The 19,135-nt window shown below is 49.3% G+C and overlaps 9 protein-coding genes across 9 annotated transcripts; 2 read left to right on the top strand and 7 right to left on the bottom strand.

Annotated features, from left to right (window-relative positions):
- Positions 1-87: 87 nt before the first annotated feature.
- On the bottom strand, positions 88-2,205 carry N7517_010403 (transcription factor domain-containing protein; the record flags this gene model as incomplete). Its single annotated transcript, XM_056728126.1, has 2 exons — positions 88-824; positions 885-2,205. The coding sequence occupies 2 exons, from the start codon at positions 2,203-2,205 to the stop codon at positions 88-90; spliced, it is 2,058 nt and encodes a 685-aa protein (XP_056573941.1).
- A 354-nt stretch (positions 2,206-2,559) lies between these two features.
- Positions 2,560-3,792, bottom strand: N7517_010402 (uracil-DNA glycosylase; the record flags this gene model as incomplete). The annotated part of the gene is made up of 3 exons (XM_056728125.1): positions 2,560-2,850; positions 2,919-3,378; positions 3,431-3,792. The coding sequence occupies 3 exons, from the start codon at positions 3,790-3,792 to the stop codon at positions 2,560-2,562; spliced, it is 1,113 nt and encodes a 370-aa protein (XP_056573940.1).
- Positions 3,793-4,139: 347 nt separating this feature from the next.
- pdiA (protein disulfide isomerase PDI1) lies at positions 4,140-5,845 on the bottom strand (the record flags this gene model as incomplete). The annotated part of the gene is made up of 4 exons (XM_056728124.1): positions 4,140-4,491; positions 4,550-4,989; positions 5,062-5,440; positions 5,496-5,845. The coding sequence occupies 4 exons, from the start codon at positions 5,843-5,845 to the stop codon at positions 4,140-4,142; spliced, it is 1,521 nt and encodes a 506-aa protein (XP_056573939.1).
- A 460-nt stretch (positions 5,846-6,305) lies between these two features.
- atg22-1 (putative autophagy protein Atg22) lies at positions 6,306-8,146 on the bottom strand (the record flags this gene model as incomplete). Its single annotated transcript, XM_056728123.1, has 2 exons — positions 6,306-7,945; positions 8,014-8,146. 2 exons carry the CDS (start codon positions 8,144-8,146, stop codon positions 6,306-6,308), a joined length of 1,773 nt encoding a protein of 590 aa, XP_056573938.1.
- A 986-nt stretch (positions 8,147-9,132) lies between these two features.
- Positions 9,133-12,422, top strand: N7517_010399 (mediator of RNA polymerase II transcription subunit 14; the record flags this gene model as incomplete). Its single annotated transcript, XM_056728122.1, has 2 exons — positions 9,133-9,825; positions 9,876-12,422. 2 exons carry the CDS (start codon positions 9,133-9,135, stop codon positions 12,420-12,422), a joined length of 3,240 nt encoding a protein of 1,079 aa, XP_056573937.1.
- Positions 12,423-12,639: 217 nt separating this feature from the next.
- Positions 12,640-14,934, bottom strand: N7517_010398 (DNA polymerase epsilon noncatalytic subunit; the record flags this gene model as incomplete). The annotated part of the gene is made up of 1 exon (XM_056728121.1): positions 12,640-14,934. The coding sequence occupies one exon, from the start codon at positions 14,932-14,934 to the stop codon at positions 12,640-12,642; it is 2,295 nt and encodes a 764-aa protein (XP_056573936.1).
- Positions 14,935-15,282: 348 nt separating this feature from the next.
- On the top strand, positions 15,283-16,689 carry N7517_010397 (SHNi-TPR domain-containing protein; the record flags this gene model as incomplete). Its single annotated transcript, XM_056728120.1, has 2 exons — positions 15,283-16,344; positions 16,408-16,689. The coding sequence occupies 2 exons, from the start codon at positions 15,283-15,285 to the stop codon at positions 16,687-16,689; spliced, it is 1,344 nt and encodes a 447-aa protein (XP_056573935.1).
- A 300-nt stretch (positions 16,690-16,989) lies between these two features.
- On the bottom strand, positions 16,990-17,679 carry N7517_010396 (yippee/mis18 family protein; the record flags this gene model as incomplete). The annotated part of the gene is made up of 1 exon (XM_056728119.1): positions 16,990-17,679. One exon carries the CDS (start codon positions 17,677-17,679, stop codon positions 16,990-16,992), a length of 690 nt encoding a protein of 229 aa, XP_056573934.1.
- Positions 17,680-18,032: 353 nt separating this feature from the next.
- Positions 18,033-18,954, bottom strand: N7517_010395 (ornithine decarboxylase antizyme; the record flags this gene model as incomplete). Its single annotated transcript, XM_056728118.1, has 4 exons — positions 18,033-18,249; positions 18,364-18,729; positions 18,776-18,782; positions 18,840-18,954. 4 exons carry the CDS (start codon positions 18,952-18,954, stop codon positions 18,033-18,035), a joined length of 705 nt encoding a protein of 234 aa, XP_056573933.1.
- Positions 18,955-19,135: the final 181 nt, after the last annotated feature.

The raw sequence follows: 19,135 nt of genomic DNA, 5'->3' as shown, positions 1-19,135 counted from the left end.
CCCGACACTAAAATTTATGCTGCATCATGTATAGTTCCTTCTCATTGTTTTCTCTTTATATACAGTATATATTTATAATGATGATGATTACGACTGCATATCATTCGTTTGCCCTTCAGCGTCCATAAAGATAGGGTCCCAGAAATTGGTGGGTAGAGAGATATCTAGGAACTCTCCAAACAGTGTGTCAATGTCTGCAAACCCGTCTTGCATAGATGTATCAAGATCACCCACCGGAGGTTGGTGGACCTCCATTGCAATTTCCGGTGCCGGAGACACAGTTGCGATTCCATAGCTGTTATTGCGCTGCCTCTTGGCTTGGGGGGAGTCGTTGTCTTGGGGTACGGACTTGGTCGTCTCTAGCCCCTCTGATACCGAGATGTCGGCGTTGACTTGTTTGTGCGAGGACTCTGCCACATGCTGTGGACCCGCAGGGTTTGTTCGAGAGGATTGTGACTTGCCTTGGATCTGGTGCAAGGCTTTTTGGCCCAACCGGGCCATCGCCTCGGCGGAATACCAGTATGGACTAAGGTTTTCTAGAACAGAGCGGCACGCCTCAAGACTAGCTTTCGCTCGGTCGAGATGCGTGATAAGTCTGCTCGAGCGGAGTTGGCGGTACGAGACACCCATCGACAAGGTGACAGAGTATGGCACGATTGGGAGAGGTGGTAGGTCATCTGCACATTCCGATGCCACGATGGAGTGAATACGAACAGCTGCCAGTCCTTGTCTGACAGACGAGAGCCTGGTGCCATCGATGCTCTCGGTGGGTTTATATCGACAGGACAAAATAGCCACAGAATGATAATAAAGCTCTAAGAAGCCTGCTCGCGGTTAGTTAAAATGCCCCGACGGCAGAGCAGAGATATCCATGACAGGCATACCTAGAGTAGCAAAATCCAGATCATCTTGGGTACCCTCCCCCACGATATCCTCAAATGCAGGGAACCCCTCTTCCCAACCGCTTGTGATTTCTGCAGAGGGTCGATAGAACGATATCACAGTTGCGAGTAGGTCTGAAACAGCAAGCCACACCTCAAAAGCCCCTCGTGACGTCGGAGCCCTGACACTGGGCTTCACGACCCCGATATCACGGTCAGCTAAAAGAACCGGCCGGCCACCGATACTTGCATGCATCTTGTCCAATGTCCATAGACACCAAAAAAGTTTAGTCAGGGAATCTGTGGAGGTTTGATTCGGTCGGCCAAGATGCAATCCTACCGTCTGGGCCTGGTGGATAGCTTGACAGAGGTGCAGAGACGCTGCCTCGGCCCCTTCAAGGCCCTCACAATGCAAGGACATTAGTGCTAGGATGCGAATCCGTGTCAACCGATCCGGCTCTAGCTCTGCGTCCATGGCGACGACCAGCCCCTTATAAATCTCAGAACAGAATTGGCGTGACGATAGGATTGGGCCGCCTGACACAAGGCGTAGGTACGGATTAGCCGCACGGGTCTTTGCTGCGGTGAGGCATATGGCTTTTTCTAGAAACACCGACGCCAACCCTTCTGCTTGGGCTTGGATAAATTCTTGGTCGACTATTGGTACAATGTGGTTAACCTTGGAGAAGTAGATAGCGGACAAATACTGCCGCGTCCCGAGGGGTAGTCGTTCGCATGCTTGCATCCCCGCGGTAAACCGTTGGTGAAGTAATGATGCAATGGCTTGGCCATCTATTGCCGTTTCGGCCGGTAAATTGCTTGCAGATTCTTCGGCTGTGGCTTGTCCTCTCTGTACGCTCCGAGGCTTCGCTTTCTGCGCAGCTGGGGAGTTGATCCAGAGCCCGATGCGATCCCGTAGAGGGCTCCCAGTCGGCTCATCTAATCTCTCGCGAATCAGGGATTCTGGATTGAGATCTCCCACAAATCGCTCGGTGGCAGGGACCGATAACAAAGCTGGATTATCGGATGTTGTCCGTGTTCGGTCTATGTGCGCGGATGCAGGAAGCTGCTCGCGATTCGAGACATCTCTGTGGGTAGGCCTGGCAGGATCATCGTTCAATTGGGGTGACCGTCGATTTGGATCATTGGAGGGCTCCCATTTGGGGATTAAATGTCGGCATCGTTTCTGTTGTGAGGTTAGATGGAGGATTGCTGGGTTTAATGTTCGCGTGCGCACCTTTGATCGCTGGCACGTGGGACAAGCCCGCAAGGCTCTAGTGCGATTCCGCGACTGGGGGATATCTGGGAGCCAAGTGAGTTCCATCTAGGAAAACCATTTACACCACAGGTGCTTTTATAGGGGAGATTTTTAGTCGAGATCGAGATTGGCTTATCGATAAGGAGCTTCCAAGATTTGGGAACCAATGAGCTCAAGCTTACGAAGTATGTACACATTGGGTATGCATTTTCCTACTTGAATGGATTAAAATGACGATTAGTGTAAACGTGCAAGTAGGTCCGAAATCGATCTGAAATACCATGCGCCCGACTTTTTAACGCCTTAAATACCCCCCAGGCTGGAACATGGAAACAACAAGGAAGCAAACAATAGCCAACACAGGACTTTTCTAAGCCAGCAAAGTGAGACCTCGGGATGGGTATGCATATAGTCAGAAGTCTAAACTGGATTTGAAGAAGCTTTCGCTGCTTCAGCTGCTACCAGGGCTTCAACAGCGTCATCATCATCAAACTCATCAAACTCCCCAGGCTGGACTTTGGCATCTTCAACCTTCGCAGATTGAGGCTCAACTGGCACGTTGTTGACCAAAGCGGTCGAATCTTCCTTATCAGAAACGCAAGGAGCCAACAGGGGTTTTTTGGACGGCACTAAGCTCCAATCAATGATTTCGTCTTGTCCGTACCGTGAAGCAAGCCAATCATTGCACTTCCTGAAGTGTCCATTTTTGAACTATATATCACTGTCAGCCATGAAGAGTTTCAAGTACAAGTCAAGTCCCTAGAAGATGATCTACTCACAAAGCCATTATGCGCACTCAGAGGACTGGGGTGCACGGATTGTAAGATGCAATGCTTCTCTTTGTTGATTTTTGCCACTCTGGTTCCGGCAGGCCGGCCCCAAGCAAGGAAGACGACGCCGTTGGTTCGTACCCGAGCAACGAGATCGATAACCTTCTGTGTGAATTTCTCCCAGCCCTTGTTGGAATGACTGTTGGCCTGGTGGGCACGAACAGTAAGGCAAGTGTTGAGCATCAGGATGCCACGCTCCGCCCAAGGTATGAGTAGCCCTCCCTTATCGGGCGGTGATTCGAAGTCGGGATAGTCGATCTTGATACCCTTGTAGATATTGAGCAATGATGGCGGGGCTCGCACAGGGGTACGGACGGAGAAACATAGCCCATGAGCTTGGTTGTGATTGTGATACGGATCCTGCCCAATGATGACCACTTTGACGTTGTGCAGTGGTGTGTATCGGGACCTACGATCTGATCAGCACACGGGTTTGGGCTGGATAGGGGGATCTAACTTACCAAGAATAGACATCCTCCTCTGGTGGAAAGACCTTAACTTTGGAATCTTTCTCCTTTTTTAGGAAGCGCTTCAAGTTCAAGAATTCAGTGCTGACCACTTCATCCTTCAAGTGAGCGAGCCAGCTCTCATCCAAGGTATCGATTTCCAACTGCAAGAGTTCCTTTTGTTCTGGCGTCAGGGAAGCAACCCATTTTTCCTTATCAAAGCTGCTTGGACGTGGGGTCGGTGCTGAAGTTGATTGATTGTTCGGGGGTTTCGGCTTTGGAGCTCCAAAGAATGCAGTGATGCTTCCACCTTTGGGTTTTTTCGAGTCAGGGGTGGAGAGATGCTCCGATTTTCTTTTTATGGCAGGGCTGGCCATGATGAATGGGTAAATAGGAAGACTGAGGAGTTGACCCCAGAAGTTCTGAGGTTGACGGGGCCTCCGGAGACGATACGAGATCGACGCGCCTTCACGCGACGCGACTGATCTGCAAGGCTAAGGTCGGCTATGATGAAATCTACGGAGTAGAGAGGGTAGAATTGGTAGAAGTTACAATATTTATAATATTATAGAATTTCTTTTTACTGATTTACTGGTTTTATCATTACCAGCCACTACAAGTCTGACATAGCAATCTACGGGGAATAAAATGGCATCGAATATAGTTCGAGTTCAGACAAAGAATACAAGATATTGAGTTACACATTCAAAAAGCGAGTAAGCGCTTAAAGCTCATCGTGAGCATCCTTCTCATCGGATGCGGGAGACTCAGTGGCCTTGGGGGCAGCAGTGACCTCGGGACGCTCCTCGGGCTTCTTGGCGCCATCGGCCAGGCCATCCACCTGATACTTGCCGTTCTCCTTGATGAAGGTGACCAGGTCCTCAACAGTACGGGAACCAGAGTACTCAATCGGGGAGTCCTTAGCACCAGCGGGGTAAAGCTTGATAGTGGGGAAGCCAGTGATGGAATCGGGCACATCGTTGGCAGTAGCGTCAACCTTGGCGACAGTGATCTTCTCCTTCAGCTCGGGGACATCGGCGTACAGGGCAGCAAGCTCTTCGTACTTGGGAGCAAGGCTAGTGATAATAAGTTAAGGGATGCGAAAAATGACAGATGAGCTGTAGAAAGACTTACGACTTGCAGTGTCCGCACCAGGGAGCGTAAAACTCGACCAGGACATCCTTCTCGTTGTCAATGACAACCTCCTGGTAGTTACGGCCAACAACGACGGTAACAGATCCCTCCTGGGTCTCGGGAATGGGCTCTGACTTGAGGCTAGGGTCAACCTTGCCATCAAGGACGTCCTTGATGAACTTGCCGACATCCTTGGCATCAACCTTCTTGCTCTGGTCGTAAGGGTACTTGGCGTTCTTGGTGGTGTCCTGGATAGCGAAAGCAGGGAACTTCTCGGGCTCAAGGTTGAGGTTGCCAGCGTGAGCGCCGAAGAGCTTAGCATCAAGGGTAACAATGTTAATAGCTCCACGGTGAGTCTCGGCGATGGGACGGAAATCAGCAGCGAACTGCTCACGCTCCTCGGGAGTCTCGGCGAAGATGTAAGCCAGGGGAATACCGGCCTGAATCGTCGTATAAAGTCAGTTTTCTTTTGCTCAAATACAGGAGAAGAAGCTGAAAAACAAAAAACATACCGCCATGTACTTTGAGTAAGTCTCGGGACCAAGCTCGCCAACAAGAGGAGTGCTAGCGGTCTTGACCCATTCGAGGATTGCCTCATCCTCCAGCTTTCCGTCATACACGGCCTTCTTCTCATCGAAGTCCTTGTAGAGAACGATGGAGGGCTGCTTGGCGCCCTCGGCCTTGGCGAGAGCAGCGTCATTGGAGGCAGCGAAGAGGAAGTTATCACGCTGGGATTCAGCGAACGAAGTGAAGCTCTTGTTGGCGGCCTTATCATCAGAGGCCACGTATCCGATAATCACAATCTTGTCCAAGGCCTTGAATTCCTCCAGGTTCTCCTCATTCACGTTTGAGACGGCGGGCATAGACTGCTTGGTCATGTATGAAATGATTCTATCGAACAAACGCGTTAATTTCCAAGCACCAGAACCAGGAACGTATGACTTACGCGTCGGACTGGCGGGCACCAGCGTAGGGCTTGTGTGAGTCGGGGCCACGGAAGACCTTCAGAGTAGGGTAGCCATCAACTTCATAGGTTCGGCACAGCTCCTCTTCCTCAGTGCAATCCACCTTGACCACGGGGATGTCCTTGGCCTTCAGCTCTGTGGCAGCCTCTTCATATTTGGGGGCAAGGGCCTTGCAGTGACCGCACCAAGGTGCATAGAACTCAGCAAGCACCAAAGGGTGCTCCTTGACAAAGTCATCAAAGGTATCGGTTGTCAAGGTGACGACATTAGCGTCAGCGTCGACAACTTCAGGCTCAGCAGCGTGAACTGCAGTAGCTCCAAGGAGGGTCAGTACTAGGGGGCGAAAGACCGCATTGTAAAAAGATAAATCAAACAAAAGCCCAAAATGCTCAATGTTAGAAGAATGAAGTAGGGACAAGCTTAAAAAGAAAGAGGGAAGGTTTTATGGGGGGGAACTTGAGGACAGTTTGTTCACTAAAGGTGGAGCTTTGTGACTGGGCTATGAAGGGCTGCAAGGGACCTTTGTACCTGGTACCTCCACTACCAGGCTAATTTATGGGGAAATTTGAGTATATTGTACAAGACACTTAAACCCTTATAAGGTACTCTGTACAGGTACACACTATAATGGGAACGGGCACATGCCCTTGATATTTAGTATTGTTGACAAGTGGCCTTAATTACCTTATTGTTTCCCTTCTAGACTACCTAGGTACCAAATATATCAAAAGCAAAGAAAGAAAAGAAAAAAAAAAAAAAAAAAAGAAATCCTGCTTGACACATCACACACATTAGTCTTCAATCGGATCCTCTGTGGTTTGACCAGATATGATCCCATATTCAAATCCTTGCGATATGCCGTCCAATTCGACTCCCAACGCTAGAGCATCTCGTTTCCCACGGTCAACATCCACCAAAAGCATAAGTGGTAGTGGCACAATAATTAAAATTGCCAAGAACACAAACGCCGGTCGAATCTCACCGTAGCGATCCGTAATGGCGCCAACAATGGCTGGCCCAAAAACACTAGACCCTTTGTCGGTAATGGCATAAAGCGCGTAGAAAGCGGCTTCGTAACCTGGGGGAATGAGTTGCCCAAAGAAACTTCGACAGTATGATGACAGTCCACCCATCACAAGACCATAAACGGCCCCCAAAGGATACATTTCCCAAGGTTGATGGAGACCAAGACCCACACGTTGCACAGCCGGGATGAACCCAAGAAGACCATACAGCGGAATGAGCTCAAACAAGATGATACACGCAATGATTGTCTGCGAGGCTCGTAGATTGAAGAAATTTGATATGTAGCTCCAAGAAAACGCACCGAATACTCCTGCAAGCATGACGATCACATTAATCAGTCCCAGGGCGGCAGGTTTCATGTTCAATTGGGTTTTTGCAAACAGTACAGCAGTGCCACTAACAGTGGCAATTCCGTCACTGAGAAGGAACCAGGCAGCAAGGAAGATCATGATGTCTTTCAGCTGCCGCGCCCGCATCACGGTTTTTCCAAGAGATTTCCAGGCATAGGCCATGTATCCGATCCACGAATGGAGCGGTTTGCCGTCACTACCCAATAAAGGCGGCCCTGGTCGAGTGCGCAGCCACAAGGCTGCCGGGATGGTGAAAACGAACCACCATAACCCAATCAGGAAAAGCACAAGGCGTAATGAGAATGTTGGTGGACGCACAATCACAACAACTAAAATAGAAAACACCTGTAGAACCACTGCACCGATATAACCTATGCCGATGCCATTGGACGAGATGCTGGTGGAAAGTCTAAGCTCGAGGGAAGTGATAGAGGCAGCAGACTTTTTTGTGATATCCCCGTTAGGCCCGAGTAGCGGCGTGGAGTCATCGACGTTTGTTCGGTCAAAATCTCCGGTCGAAGAAAATAAAGGGCCGCTGGGGCTCGTCACATTACTACCTGACGGCGTCGCCTCTTCACTTTCCTTGAGCGATGGGTGGTGGCGGACGAGAACAGGTAAAAACGAATTCAAGAGGACAAAGGACGCACCAAAGCAAGTATTTGAAATGATTGCAAGCAGTCCACCTAGGAGGTAAATTTGAGGGACCACAAACAAAAACAACATGGTCGCGATTGAACCAATGAAAGCAAAAACAACCAAGAGTTTCTTGCGATAGGTTCCATGGTCGGCGGCTCCCGACATTGAAATTATCAGGACTGCCTGAACCAAGACGCTCAATGAAAAGGTATATAGGGCAAAGCTTGCAGTGTTGATTTCAGCGCCGAGGAAGTAGATGATACACTGACCATCTGACACCTGGGGAAGATATACCGGTGCATCCGAGCCTGGTGATGGCAGCGAGGGGGTCCAACTTGTGCTGCATGGTGTGGTTTTGTCAGATAGCAAAACTCCCCGATCCCGAGCCATCTGCTCCAGCGTTATCGGAAGAAATGAACCTTTCTCAGATCAGATAAAGTGTAGGATGAAGATCCAAGAATAAGATCCAAAGTAGAATCACACATACCCATGGCACATACAACAAAAACCTCGGCAGCCCAGCCATAACAATACCAGCCAGCGAGCTCCCTCTTGCTGGTCGGCCGGGTGTCATCGCCAGGATATTGAGGAAGAGACTCAACATTCTCCTGTATACTCATGGCAAGGGAAAGCCAGATTCATGGCCAGAAATGAATCAGATAAGGAGTCATCCAGTATTGTGAGGGAATAAAGCTCAGTTAAAAGTCGCTTGGGCTCACGATGTCCAGGTGGTAGTGTTGAGTAAATGGTATGAAAGAGGTGAGGTCATATGAGGGCCAATGTTGACTTTCTGGGGTGAGGTCTCTTACAAGGGTATGAGTACCAAGAAGTCACCAAGAACCTCAGAGTCAGTGTTAAATTGTACTGTATTGATTGTAGCGGTACTTCCAATAATACATAATTCAATACCAACTTTGTATATATAATACAACACAATACCAGGCATCAAGGCATCAAACCGAAGGCGGTAGGGTAAATGCATGCAGCGCATCGCGCTTTCATCAAACCATCTTGGGCTTGAGATATTGTTGACCCAGTCCTCTTCTGGGCACTCATTTTCTTCCCAGATTTTCCAGACTTATGAAACTTTAAATTCACCTCAATCAACTTCGACAGTTACTCTATTCTTCATTTTCTACCAACCCACATTGTTTTGCTTTCTCGCATTGCGACAACCCTGCTATCATCCTTGAAATCTCTAGATCCCCGATCGCATACCTCGTCAAAGCCAGTTGCTAGATAAATCGAAGTTGAAAACTGTGCGATCCGGAGCATTTTTCACTGATTCTGATACCGATCCGTTACCATCCTCGCCCGAGCCTCAACCGACCGTTTGAGGCCCCATTTGAATATTAAGCCGTGCGCCAAACTCCTCCGATTATGAGCGTGGCCTTCTGTCTGCACGGTCCGTGAAACGCATGGCATCAGATTGAGGACCTACCTGTGGCCTTATCTTTGATTTCGGCTTCCCTTCCTACCCCAACGCCGACTGGATCGAGCCCGGAACAGTGCCTGTCTTGCGTCGCTTGTTCTGCGCCGTGCAGAGGGCCGAGGAGGGGAAAGCTTCGACAGACAATTACAGAGCAGCTAGGCTGTACTTCCAGAAATGCCCGGTGTCGTCATGGACAATGTCAGCATCGAGGGATCTGTCGGGCGGCCAGGCCTCAATGAGGCCAGGAATGGTGCGCCTAGTGTCTCTAATAATTCTGATAAGTCTGGTCATCTCCCCGGCATGAATGGGTCAGTTTATGCCAATGGCGCATCGAGCGGGACTGCTGCTTCAAATCAACATTTAAGTACGCTCGGAGACAAGGCAGTGGAAACCATGCCGGCAACGCCCTACAAACTGCCACATATCACACAGGGATTCTTCCCGTTCGGGACATTGGTCAATCGCTCAGTACAGGAATGTTGGAATGAGCTCTCCGAGTTGATTACAGAATTGGCTACGATACAAGTACCAGCCTCGGGTGGTTCGATGTCTACCAATGGAAAACCAGCCGGCAACCAGTCATCGGAGAATGTGCATAAGAAGTTGCGATTGTTGGATTTCGCTCATGCCAAGAGAGCCGAATTCATCAAACTCCTGGTCCTCTCGCAATGGAGTCGACAAGCTGCAGATGTTAGCAGACTCATTGATATCCAAGGGTTCATTCGCACACGACACCAATCATACGACGCAGCCCTCCAGTATGTCGGTGAAGTAAAACGAGATCTTGTTCGAGCACAAGTCGCCAACCCGGATTTAAAAACGGCCGTGGAGGTATTATCAAAGGGACGAGTAGCCTCTTTGCCAGATGTGAGTTTCTCCAACGGATTTGCAACCTGCAATACTAACATATTGACCAGCTCGGTTACAAACCTCCCACGCCATTGACAGCACGAGCAACACTCAAAAAGCTACTTAAACTCAACCGAATCATCAGTGTGCGATTGGCATTACACGATACAGTGCCGACCCCACTACGCAATTACCGAGTCCATGATGGCCGGGTAACATTCACAATTTCTGGTGAATTTGAACTTGATCTCTCAGTCGCGGAAGAGTCAAAGGAATCCCAGTTTTTCTTCGTGGATATTCGCTTCCTTTTCTCACCATCATCACCTATCCCAAAAGGTCGAATATTCAATGAACTTGATGGTAAGATCAACGATCTGCTCCGTGGTGATGGTTTGATGGGATGTTTCCAATTTCTCCACGGTCTAGTTCTTACGAACAAAATCAACATTCTCTTCAAGCAAGCCGTGGACCTTTCTCGGGGCCTTTGGTCAGATGCGCTGCGTATCGAGCTTTTACATCGAACACTCGTTGTTCAGTATTGGCCTCAGAGATCAGGACCGAAGAGCTGGCTCGAAATCGGAGTCAAGAGCGGTCACCGTGGTGGCAGTTCTAGCGACCCGAAGCCTGGGATATCTCACCTCGGCTTCCGATGGATGCGTGATGGCCAGCAGGTCAGCAGCGATGCCATCAGGTTCAACTCAGGTGATCTATCTATGGAGCTTATTCTGAGAAGCGTCATCGCACTACACACGTCACATCTTCTCTCTGCCGCATTTACCACCCTCAAAAAGCATATACTTTTCTCGAATCACACACTATCACTACAGGCTTCACTATCGCCAACAGAACCTGGAGATTGTCGCCTTGATGTGCAACTCACAGCCTCACGTTCTCTTCGAGTTTCTATCGAACCTATGTCAGGGTCCATTACCTTATGTGGGACACCACATGTGTTGGAACGTCTCGATGGTGATCGAGGGCTCTATAAATCATCGATAGAAGAGATACTATCTCGTGTCGCCCGACTGCGGTGTATCACTGCAGTTGATGAGATTGACTCCGGCACAAAGGCACTCGGTCTCGAACCTGTGAACCAAAGAGTACTAGGGCTTGATCCCCGCAAGCTGTTCCCTCCTGGTGTAATGCGGACCGCTTTCTTCGCCCATCGGCTTTGGAACCGGCACTGGGTTGCAGCAGCTACTAGTAGCATGGATGGTGACCGGTGGTGGCTTGTTCAACTTCGACCAACCGAGGCAGCGAAAATGGGAACATTTTATAGTATTGGCGATCATAGCATGAGTGTTCCGCAGGCCCACATGGTCAGTGAAACTCTCATTCCTCTGCAGAGACAACTCAACTACACAACGTGCGCCGAGCTGGTTCATGGTCTCACTGGAATCCTGGCGATCCATGCCAATGCGCGTTATCTGGCAGACTTGCCAGCCATGCATTTCTGGCCATCATTGAAAGAATTGCAATTAGAGACGGATCTCACAGTCCCGGATCTCTTATTCAACTACAGCTCGTCCACACTTCCATCTGCTTTCCGGGTTGCGTTGCCCTTCGGAGTAAGGAAGCAGTCACAATTCAAAGAAATGATTCGACTGGCTTTCCATGGAATTGACAGCCAGAGCCGCTCTGTCATAATGATGGCTCACGGCACTTTGAAAACCCGCATCAAGTCCTTGGTCCCACTCGTCTCAAAGATGGATGCTTCGTTGATCATTGAAGACAAGGGTGCTGGCTTCGCGCTTCGTTTGCTTGTACCAGCTGGACATTCTGTCGTCGCCTGTCTGTTTGAACTCTTGCAACGACTTGAATGTGTTCTCTCCATTCTCCAGTCCCTCATACGGAAGGGAATGGAGCCCCGATCTTTGTCCTTCTCGCGAATTGATTTTGCCTACGGGCCCGAAAACAAATTTTCTGCTTTCTTTGATATCAGCGCCGAGGGGCCTTCTTTGTCTGACTACGTTGACGTTGCAGATGCTATTTCGAAGACCAAGCCTCTTTTCCAACTGAAACTAGGCATCAAATTCGAAAACTCCAGCCCTCATCGCCGGATTCAAGAGCCCCTCAGCGTGGCTTTGAATCAGCGGTTCACCGAAGCCGGTGTTGAATCAACCCTCCAACTCTTGGCTACCACGCTTCCTCTGCTGCGGTCATTAGATCAGATCACTCCTCAGTCGAATCAGACAGATCTGTCAATTGTGCAAATCATCGTGCGCAAACCGACTGTATACCTGATTCACTATCCTCGACTGAGGTCTCGTTTCCACTTGAGTGCAGTGATGCACCAGGACCGCTTGGTCTGGATGTTAAGAGATGCCAGCGGAATGGATCAGTCTGGCCGGGCCCAGGTCGCAGCTTTTATACAAGAGAAACTATACCATTCGAAAGGCGATGGTTGGAATGGTCTTGGAGATGGAGCGGTAGCGAGTATCAACAAGGTTGGAAACCTCATACTCGAGATGCACCAGTGCCTTAACGTTCCCCATCTTCAACTCGACAGAGAAGTGGAAGCCAAACCCGAGCAAATTCCGAAACAATTGCACATCCAAGGCTCGATATCTGCTCCACAAGCCAGAGGAAATGCCGATGTCATCACCATTGACTAAGCATTATGGTGATCCCGAGGTCCATGATTTTCATCTCCGTCCTCTCCAGGGCTTCGACGTAGCTCAATACCTTTTTTGGGCCTTTTCCCTTTTAATGCAAGAGCAACTACAATGTTCTCTTCACGATGTACTCCTAGGTCTCGAATATGACATAGCATCTAAATGTATCTCTGTTCATGATGCGTAAATTTTTAATTAAATCGTTCCTTCAAGTAGGTTAACAACGCTCTTCCCTGATCTTCCCTCGGTTGCGTAACACATCATACTCGACCCATCTGGCCATGGGAGTGCCACCTTCCGGTAGCAAGCGCCCGGGGTTCATGACATGACAGCCCTCATAGGTCATGCAAAACGGCGCAGCCTCGGGGTCTGCAAGAACCAATGCGGTTGGCAGCGGGTACAACTGTATGGCCGAGGCATGGTCCCATAAGACAGGCCGCAATGGTAACGGAAATGGTGAGATTGTTCCTTGGTCCAGGATGGTTTTGACGAGTCTGCGGGCCATTGACGCTCCAGACGAGGCGGTTGCAACCTTGGTGCCATGTTGCTGACCTATGTCTTCGATCTGGCTCTCACCCGCAGCAAAGATTGCATCACCAGCAACACTGCTCGATGGCTCATGCATTGTAACATCCGACTCGTTGTCAAGGGTGGTGTTAACAGCGCTACGTCTCAGTCTTCCCGAGATATCATCTCGAAAGATGGCGATGTCATGCACTGGCCCGAACCATGAAAGACGTGCCGGATTTGAGGTCCAGATTGCATCACCCGCGGGTTCGGGGGTTTGTGATCTATTCAACTCCGAGTTTGCTGTTGCAAATGCACGTTTGACTCGAGAGGTGAACAATTCCGGAATGGGTTGTCGTGGTACTGTTGAGGCTGCACCCGCAGAGAATGCCGATGCCCAAGGATCATTATCACCTGGCACAAAGACAAAGGTCGAGTGTTGTAGCAACGCTGGGAAATCGGATAGAACCAGCGCCAATGAGTCGAAGTATTCCTTGTATTCAATACTCCCGGCTCGGCCACCTCCACTGATGATAGCTTTCTGCGCAAAATTGCCGATCAAGACGAAGGCTTGGGGGCGTTCGGGAAGAGACAGATCATTGTAGGTACTAAAGACCTTCTTCAAAGCGTCCAGTGTCTTCATGTTGTCTAAATTGACTTCACTCATAATAGCGACTTTGAGCCTGGTCGTTTCTGGTACGTCCTGTTCTCCTCGTAGACATTTTTCCTGGATTCTTCTCATTCGTGCACCCTGGGCACGTTCACTTCCCAATCCGAGGAAATCAACCCACCCAAAACCTCCACTAGAACTCAGCTGTCCGCTGCCGTGGCGACTGCTTGTTCCTAGCGAGATATCACGTCGCTCACAGGGAGGTCCGCAGATTGATATGCCGACAAACTGCCCTCCGATTGCACCCCCGACTCCTGTATTCCCTCCCAATGCAGCACCTTTTACCATCTCTTCCTCTTCGTAGACTCCATCGACAAGCACAATCATGCCTGGCGCAAACCACGCGCTATCTTCGGGTATCATTCGGGCATGGCTCAAGTCCAATGCTACACTTCCAGTCAAGTCCACCAGGGACAAATCTCCAGTAGGAGAGATTGCAAGCAACCCTAGTAGTAGATGCGAGGTTCCGCTTCTGCCCAGCAAATTTGCGATTGGCGTCAGTTTATAGGATTGTCGGTGGGCAAGATTGGACGATGAACGTTGCAATGAAGGAACACCAGCGACGCCCAATGAGCTCTGAAAAGATTCATTGCGGAGCAATCGTTGATATACAAGATTGTATCGATCTCGGAATAGTGCAGTTTTGTGAGATGGTGATGGAAACAAGGACGGCTTTGACTTCATGGCTTCGAAGTATTTCTTGTCGACGTTATACGTCAAGCGCGGAAGATCAAACGCGTCAATCACTTTGAACCAATGTCTTGGGTGAAGTGACAACTGTGTGTCGTCTTCCTCAGCGGCCCCTTGTTTGGAGGTATCACCCGCTGTTTCAACCCGCCCATCATCTACACCCAATGTGGATGTCTTCAGGGAACCATCCTGGGAAGTCATTTTCCCAACAACAACCCTTCCACCACTCATGCTGCCTTCGAGAGTTTGCAGTATTGTTTTTAGGGACGCTCCTTTCCCTTCTTCGACAATCACGCCTCCGCCGGCTCTTTTCCATATCTTGGCTACCTCGTCCAGGACTCGCTCTGCTAGGCCTTCCTCGCGCCATCCTGAGCCACAGTTCTTGCCCACAAACACTGCTATTGTTTGAAGCGCAGATGATGAAATTGTGAGATTATGTTTGCGGGTGAAGGTTCGAAAGGCTACTGGGCGCAGGGTTGATGGAGGGAGTAAAATTGGTAAAATTGAAGTTTTGGGGGGCGGCGCATTTCCCTTGGGTATTCGAAATGGGCGCGCTGGTGTCCCAAATGCAGGCGAGGATGAAGGAATAGGATCCCCTGTCGCCATTCTGAAGCGATCAGGATGTCGCGGTGTTGAGGCGTCCATATTATCTCGAGACTTGAAGAAACGCGACAAAGCCTTATAAATTGGGTATCAGTTCATAAGCTTAAGCGAAAAGCAATTCAGAATAGAAAAGGCTTCGGTAAAAAGTCAAAGTAAATGCATTGGTAGAGAGGAGAGGAAGAGAGAGAGGGAGAGAGAGATCGCAGAATTCAATTAAATCGACGCGTGACACGCGCGCCGGAGCTAAAGCTTCTTCCAATCTCTTTCTCTCTTTTTTTTTTCCCACTTCACTCGACTCTCCTCCTTTAGTCTTATTCTTACTTAAAAAGGCTATCCTTGTAATTTTTCAATTTGTTTCTTCTTTCACTCTTCAATAAAATCGCTTTCGCCATGGCCGATACACAAGACGTTCAATCACCCGTCTCGGAGCAAGAGAAACGAACCCAACTCGATGATTTGATCGCACGTGCTGCTGCAAAAGATGCGACCAAAGACCACGACTCTGCCTCCGAGCTGTACTCTCAAGCTACTGAGCTCCAGGCCGAACTCAACGGCGAATTGTCCCCCGAGAATGCAGATTTACTCTATGCTTACGGAAAGTCATTGTACAACGTGGCTGTGAGTAAAAGCGATGTCCTTGGCTCCAAGGTAGCCGGCGAGCAGCCGCAATCCGGCACGGCATCTTCCACGAATACATCTTCCGCTGGGTCGAAATCCACCAGTGATTCCCTTGTTCAAGGCGCGATCTCCAATTCGATGGAAAAGTCCTCTTCCGCCAAGCGCGCAGGCAAAGGACCAGAGCCCACAGAATCCAAGCCGTTTTTCCAGTTTACAGGAGACGAGAACTTCGTTGACTCCGATGACGAGGATGACGAAACTGCTGAGCAAGCCGATGACGATGAAGAAGACGACGATTTCGCCAATGCGTTTGAGGTCCTAGATCTTGCCCGTGTTTTGTACCTCAAGAAGCTGAGTGCTGCAGAGGAAAATGACGGGGGCAAAGGAAAATCGACTGTGGTATCCTCGGACATAAAGCACATCAGGGAAAGAATCGCAGACACACACGATCTTCAAGCTGAAATTTCGCTGGAAGCAGAGAGATTCAGTGAAGCAGTTACTGACTTGAGAACCGTTCTCGAATTGAGAAACTCGCTATATCCTCTAGAGGATCCCTCTGTTGCTGAGTGCCATTATAAGCTCTCCCTCGCCCTGGAATTTGCATCAGTCCAACAAGGTGATGAGGAGAATGGTAACGATAAACCCAAAGTTGATGAAGACATGAGGAAAGAAGCTGCCACTCAAATGGAACATGCCATCGCGAGCTGCAAGGTCCGAATGGCCCAAGAGGAGAAGAAACTTGAAGCCGAAAAAGATGGGGACGAGGACAAGGCAACTGCGACAAAGCGCAAGATCGCCAATGTCAAGGAGATCGTCACCGAAATGGAGCAAAGGGTAAGTATCTTCTCTCTTGTCTTTAATCTAATCCTTGAACTCATTAATAATATACTAAACCAGCTTATTGATCTGCGCCGACCACCTGTCTCAATTGAGCAGAACGACCAAGCCAACGAGGCTATGTTAAAGGGAGTTCTGGGTCAGATTATCGGTCAATCCGCAACAGACCAGAAAGCTCAGCTTGATGCAGCTAGTAAGGGAGCAACAGATCTGTCTGCCTTTGTCAAACGTAAGCCTGCAAAGCAGCCAACCCAGCAAGCCGAAACTGCCTCGAAAAGACCGGCCGAAGAACCTGCGGAGAATGACTCCAAGCGGTCTCGTGTTGACGATGCTTCCTCGTGAGGTGGTTTCGTATCCTTCGGCAGAATCGGAGTTTTTTTCTCTCTCTCTCTCTCTCTCTCTTTTTTATACATCTTAGAACCCATCTAAATTACCGGGGTGTTAATGAATTCAATGAATCGGATCCCGTGCGGAATGCCGGGTAAAAAAAATTTCATAGATCGTGACCTCTTGTTGACTGATATTATAGTGGATTCGTAATGCAATAGGAAAAGCAAGACACCGAGGTTGTTAAAAGGGGTATCGTGTCACATTATGCAATGACCTCATCCCAGAAGGTCCATCCCCAGGATTTCCTACAGGTTATGAGATTCCCCACATCGCGGGTCGACGTTTAATTTCACGGTTTCTTCGACGCGCAGCAAGTCCGGGGCTCCAGATTCCGGCGAACAGGTCCTCACACTCGTCTTCGTCCTGGCTATCAAACTCTGTATCTGCTGGGCCAGACTCGATTTCACATTGGTGATTGGCTTGTATAGTCTGGTCCACACTAGGTAGAGATTCCCAGCACGAAGAGGCTGCGATTTTCTTCGTTTCCAGAATGAACTTGCCAACCTTGTACCGTTGTGATTCTTCTTCGGCTGCAACATACTTCCAGCCCAGGACACTGTCACAGAATGTGCAGGTAACATCGCTGACTGTATGTGCCCCTGTAACAAGCTGACGAGGAACTGGGCGCTGCAGTATCGTATTTGGGAGTGAGGCTGTAGGCGAAGACGATGCGCTGACCGACACGGCAGTGGCTACTGGCTCTGCCGACACAAGATAGGCACGGCCATGGCGACCTGTAAACCCTTTGCTAATAATTTGGGAAGTCCAGCAAAGATGTGAGGCACAGCCTGCGCAGCGCAAATAGGAGACATGGCCGTCGAGATACTTCTCGGTCTTGTTTGGGAGTCTATGGTCTGGAGAAAGCCCCGCACTGCGTTTGGAAAACACAGAGGGAAGGAGGAATTTGGGGAACTGGAGAGATTTGACACGCTCCTTGGACATTCTGTAAGATGTTCAAAGAGATGGCTTCAATTTGACAGGACCTTGAAAGGCTTCCCCGAGAAGGGATATATGTGAAGGTGAGGTCATACCTAGCTCTGGAGGCTTATCTCTTATCTTATCCGTGTCACGGCTTTCTTTTCCGTGAAAGCGGGGAATGACATTTTCATTAGAACAGTATATATATTGTATACATATATATAGAACGCATCAAAAAAAATGAAAACATTGAAATGATATTTGTTACTCGATACTCGGAATAAAGACAGTCGTCTTATGCAACAGAGCATCAAGACATAAACAAAGATCCCATAACTTCAATCCAAAAATAAACGAATCATGCGATGGCATTATTGCTAGACTTCAGCGACCAAGAAAAGCCATTTATTACTAAGGCAAGGCCCTTGGTCGCTGCGTGAGACCCAGGGTATCAAGGTGGTGAGGCTGAATCCACACCATCCTAGACTTCGCACGAGTTCCAATTCATCTGTGCGCTGGGAGCGACTGACACAGGCAACTATTTGTGAGCACCCAAACGTGGCAATATCGGCAAGTTCAAACAGAGCGATCAAGCTGAGAGGGAGAGGGCGAAGGTCAGCGGGTAAGTCAAACACATGGAGGACTGTCACTGAGCAAAAGAGGGGGAAAGCCTTGACTTGTTCAAGGGAACATAAAGGGCGTACATACCCAGACTTGAGGCCGTGTTCAAGTGCACGGTCCTCGAAAAAGACGAACAAGGTCCGCTCTTTATTGTGTTCAGCCACAAATCCGCGGTAGATAGCATCGCCGGAGTAATCCCACACTTCTATCCATCGCTGGATTCGATCATGCTGATGCCCGATTTGATTTGGCTGGATATTTTGGAACGCATCCATCCCCAGCGACTCCTGTCCCACGAAACTCCTCTCACCCAGGAATGTCGCAGACAGTCTGTCACAGAAGAGTCTCTCACACTCTTCCGGGATGTTATGCGTTGCCTCCCCCTTGTACTCTGGCCAGTTGTTTCCAGGCCAGGTTCGTTCCGCGCGGGAATCGAGGATGTCGTGGGGAGGACTTGAACGAGACGATTTAGTCCCCGAAGGGACCTCAGGGATACCACTGTACCCCTAAATTTGAAGATTAGACCTCGAGCAACATGCAATTTTGAGTTACGAGATACTTACCGGCGCCCAGGGTAGTGCAGTAGTGGAAGCCGTGGACCTTGGAGGTCGACGGCTCAACGCTGTAGCAAGTAGCGAGAACGGTGCTCTGGGAGTCTTGGTCGAGGAACCGCTGCATTTGATTGGAATTACTACTGTGGTTATTCATATATTTCGCCATGATAGTCGATATTTCAGATAATTGTTCTGGGAGGGATTTGATGGATGGTGTAGGTCAGGATATCGATCTAGATCGAAATTTGGAATTTGAAGTGAGTAGAGAAGACACGATGAAGACGGTTGGTTTTTTTGGTGAAGAG

The sequence above is a fragment of the Penicillium concentricum genome, assembly GCF_028827145.1.
Source record: "Penicillium concentricum strain IBT 3081 chromosome Unknown utg000006l_segment0_segment0, whole genome shotgun sequence".
Taxonomy (NCBI): Eukaryota; Fungi; Ascomycota; class Eurotiomycetes; order Eurotiales; family Aspergillaceae; genus Penicillium; species Penicillium concentricum.
The sequence above is the reverse complement of the archived record's forward strand: the minus strand, read 5'-3'. Positions and strand labels throughout refer to the sequence as shown.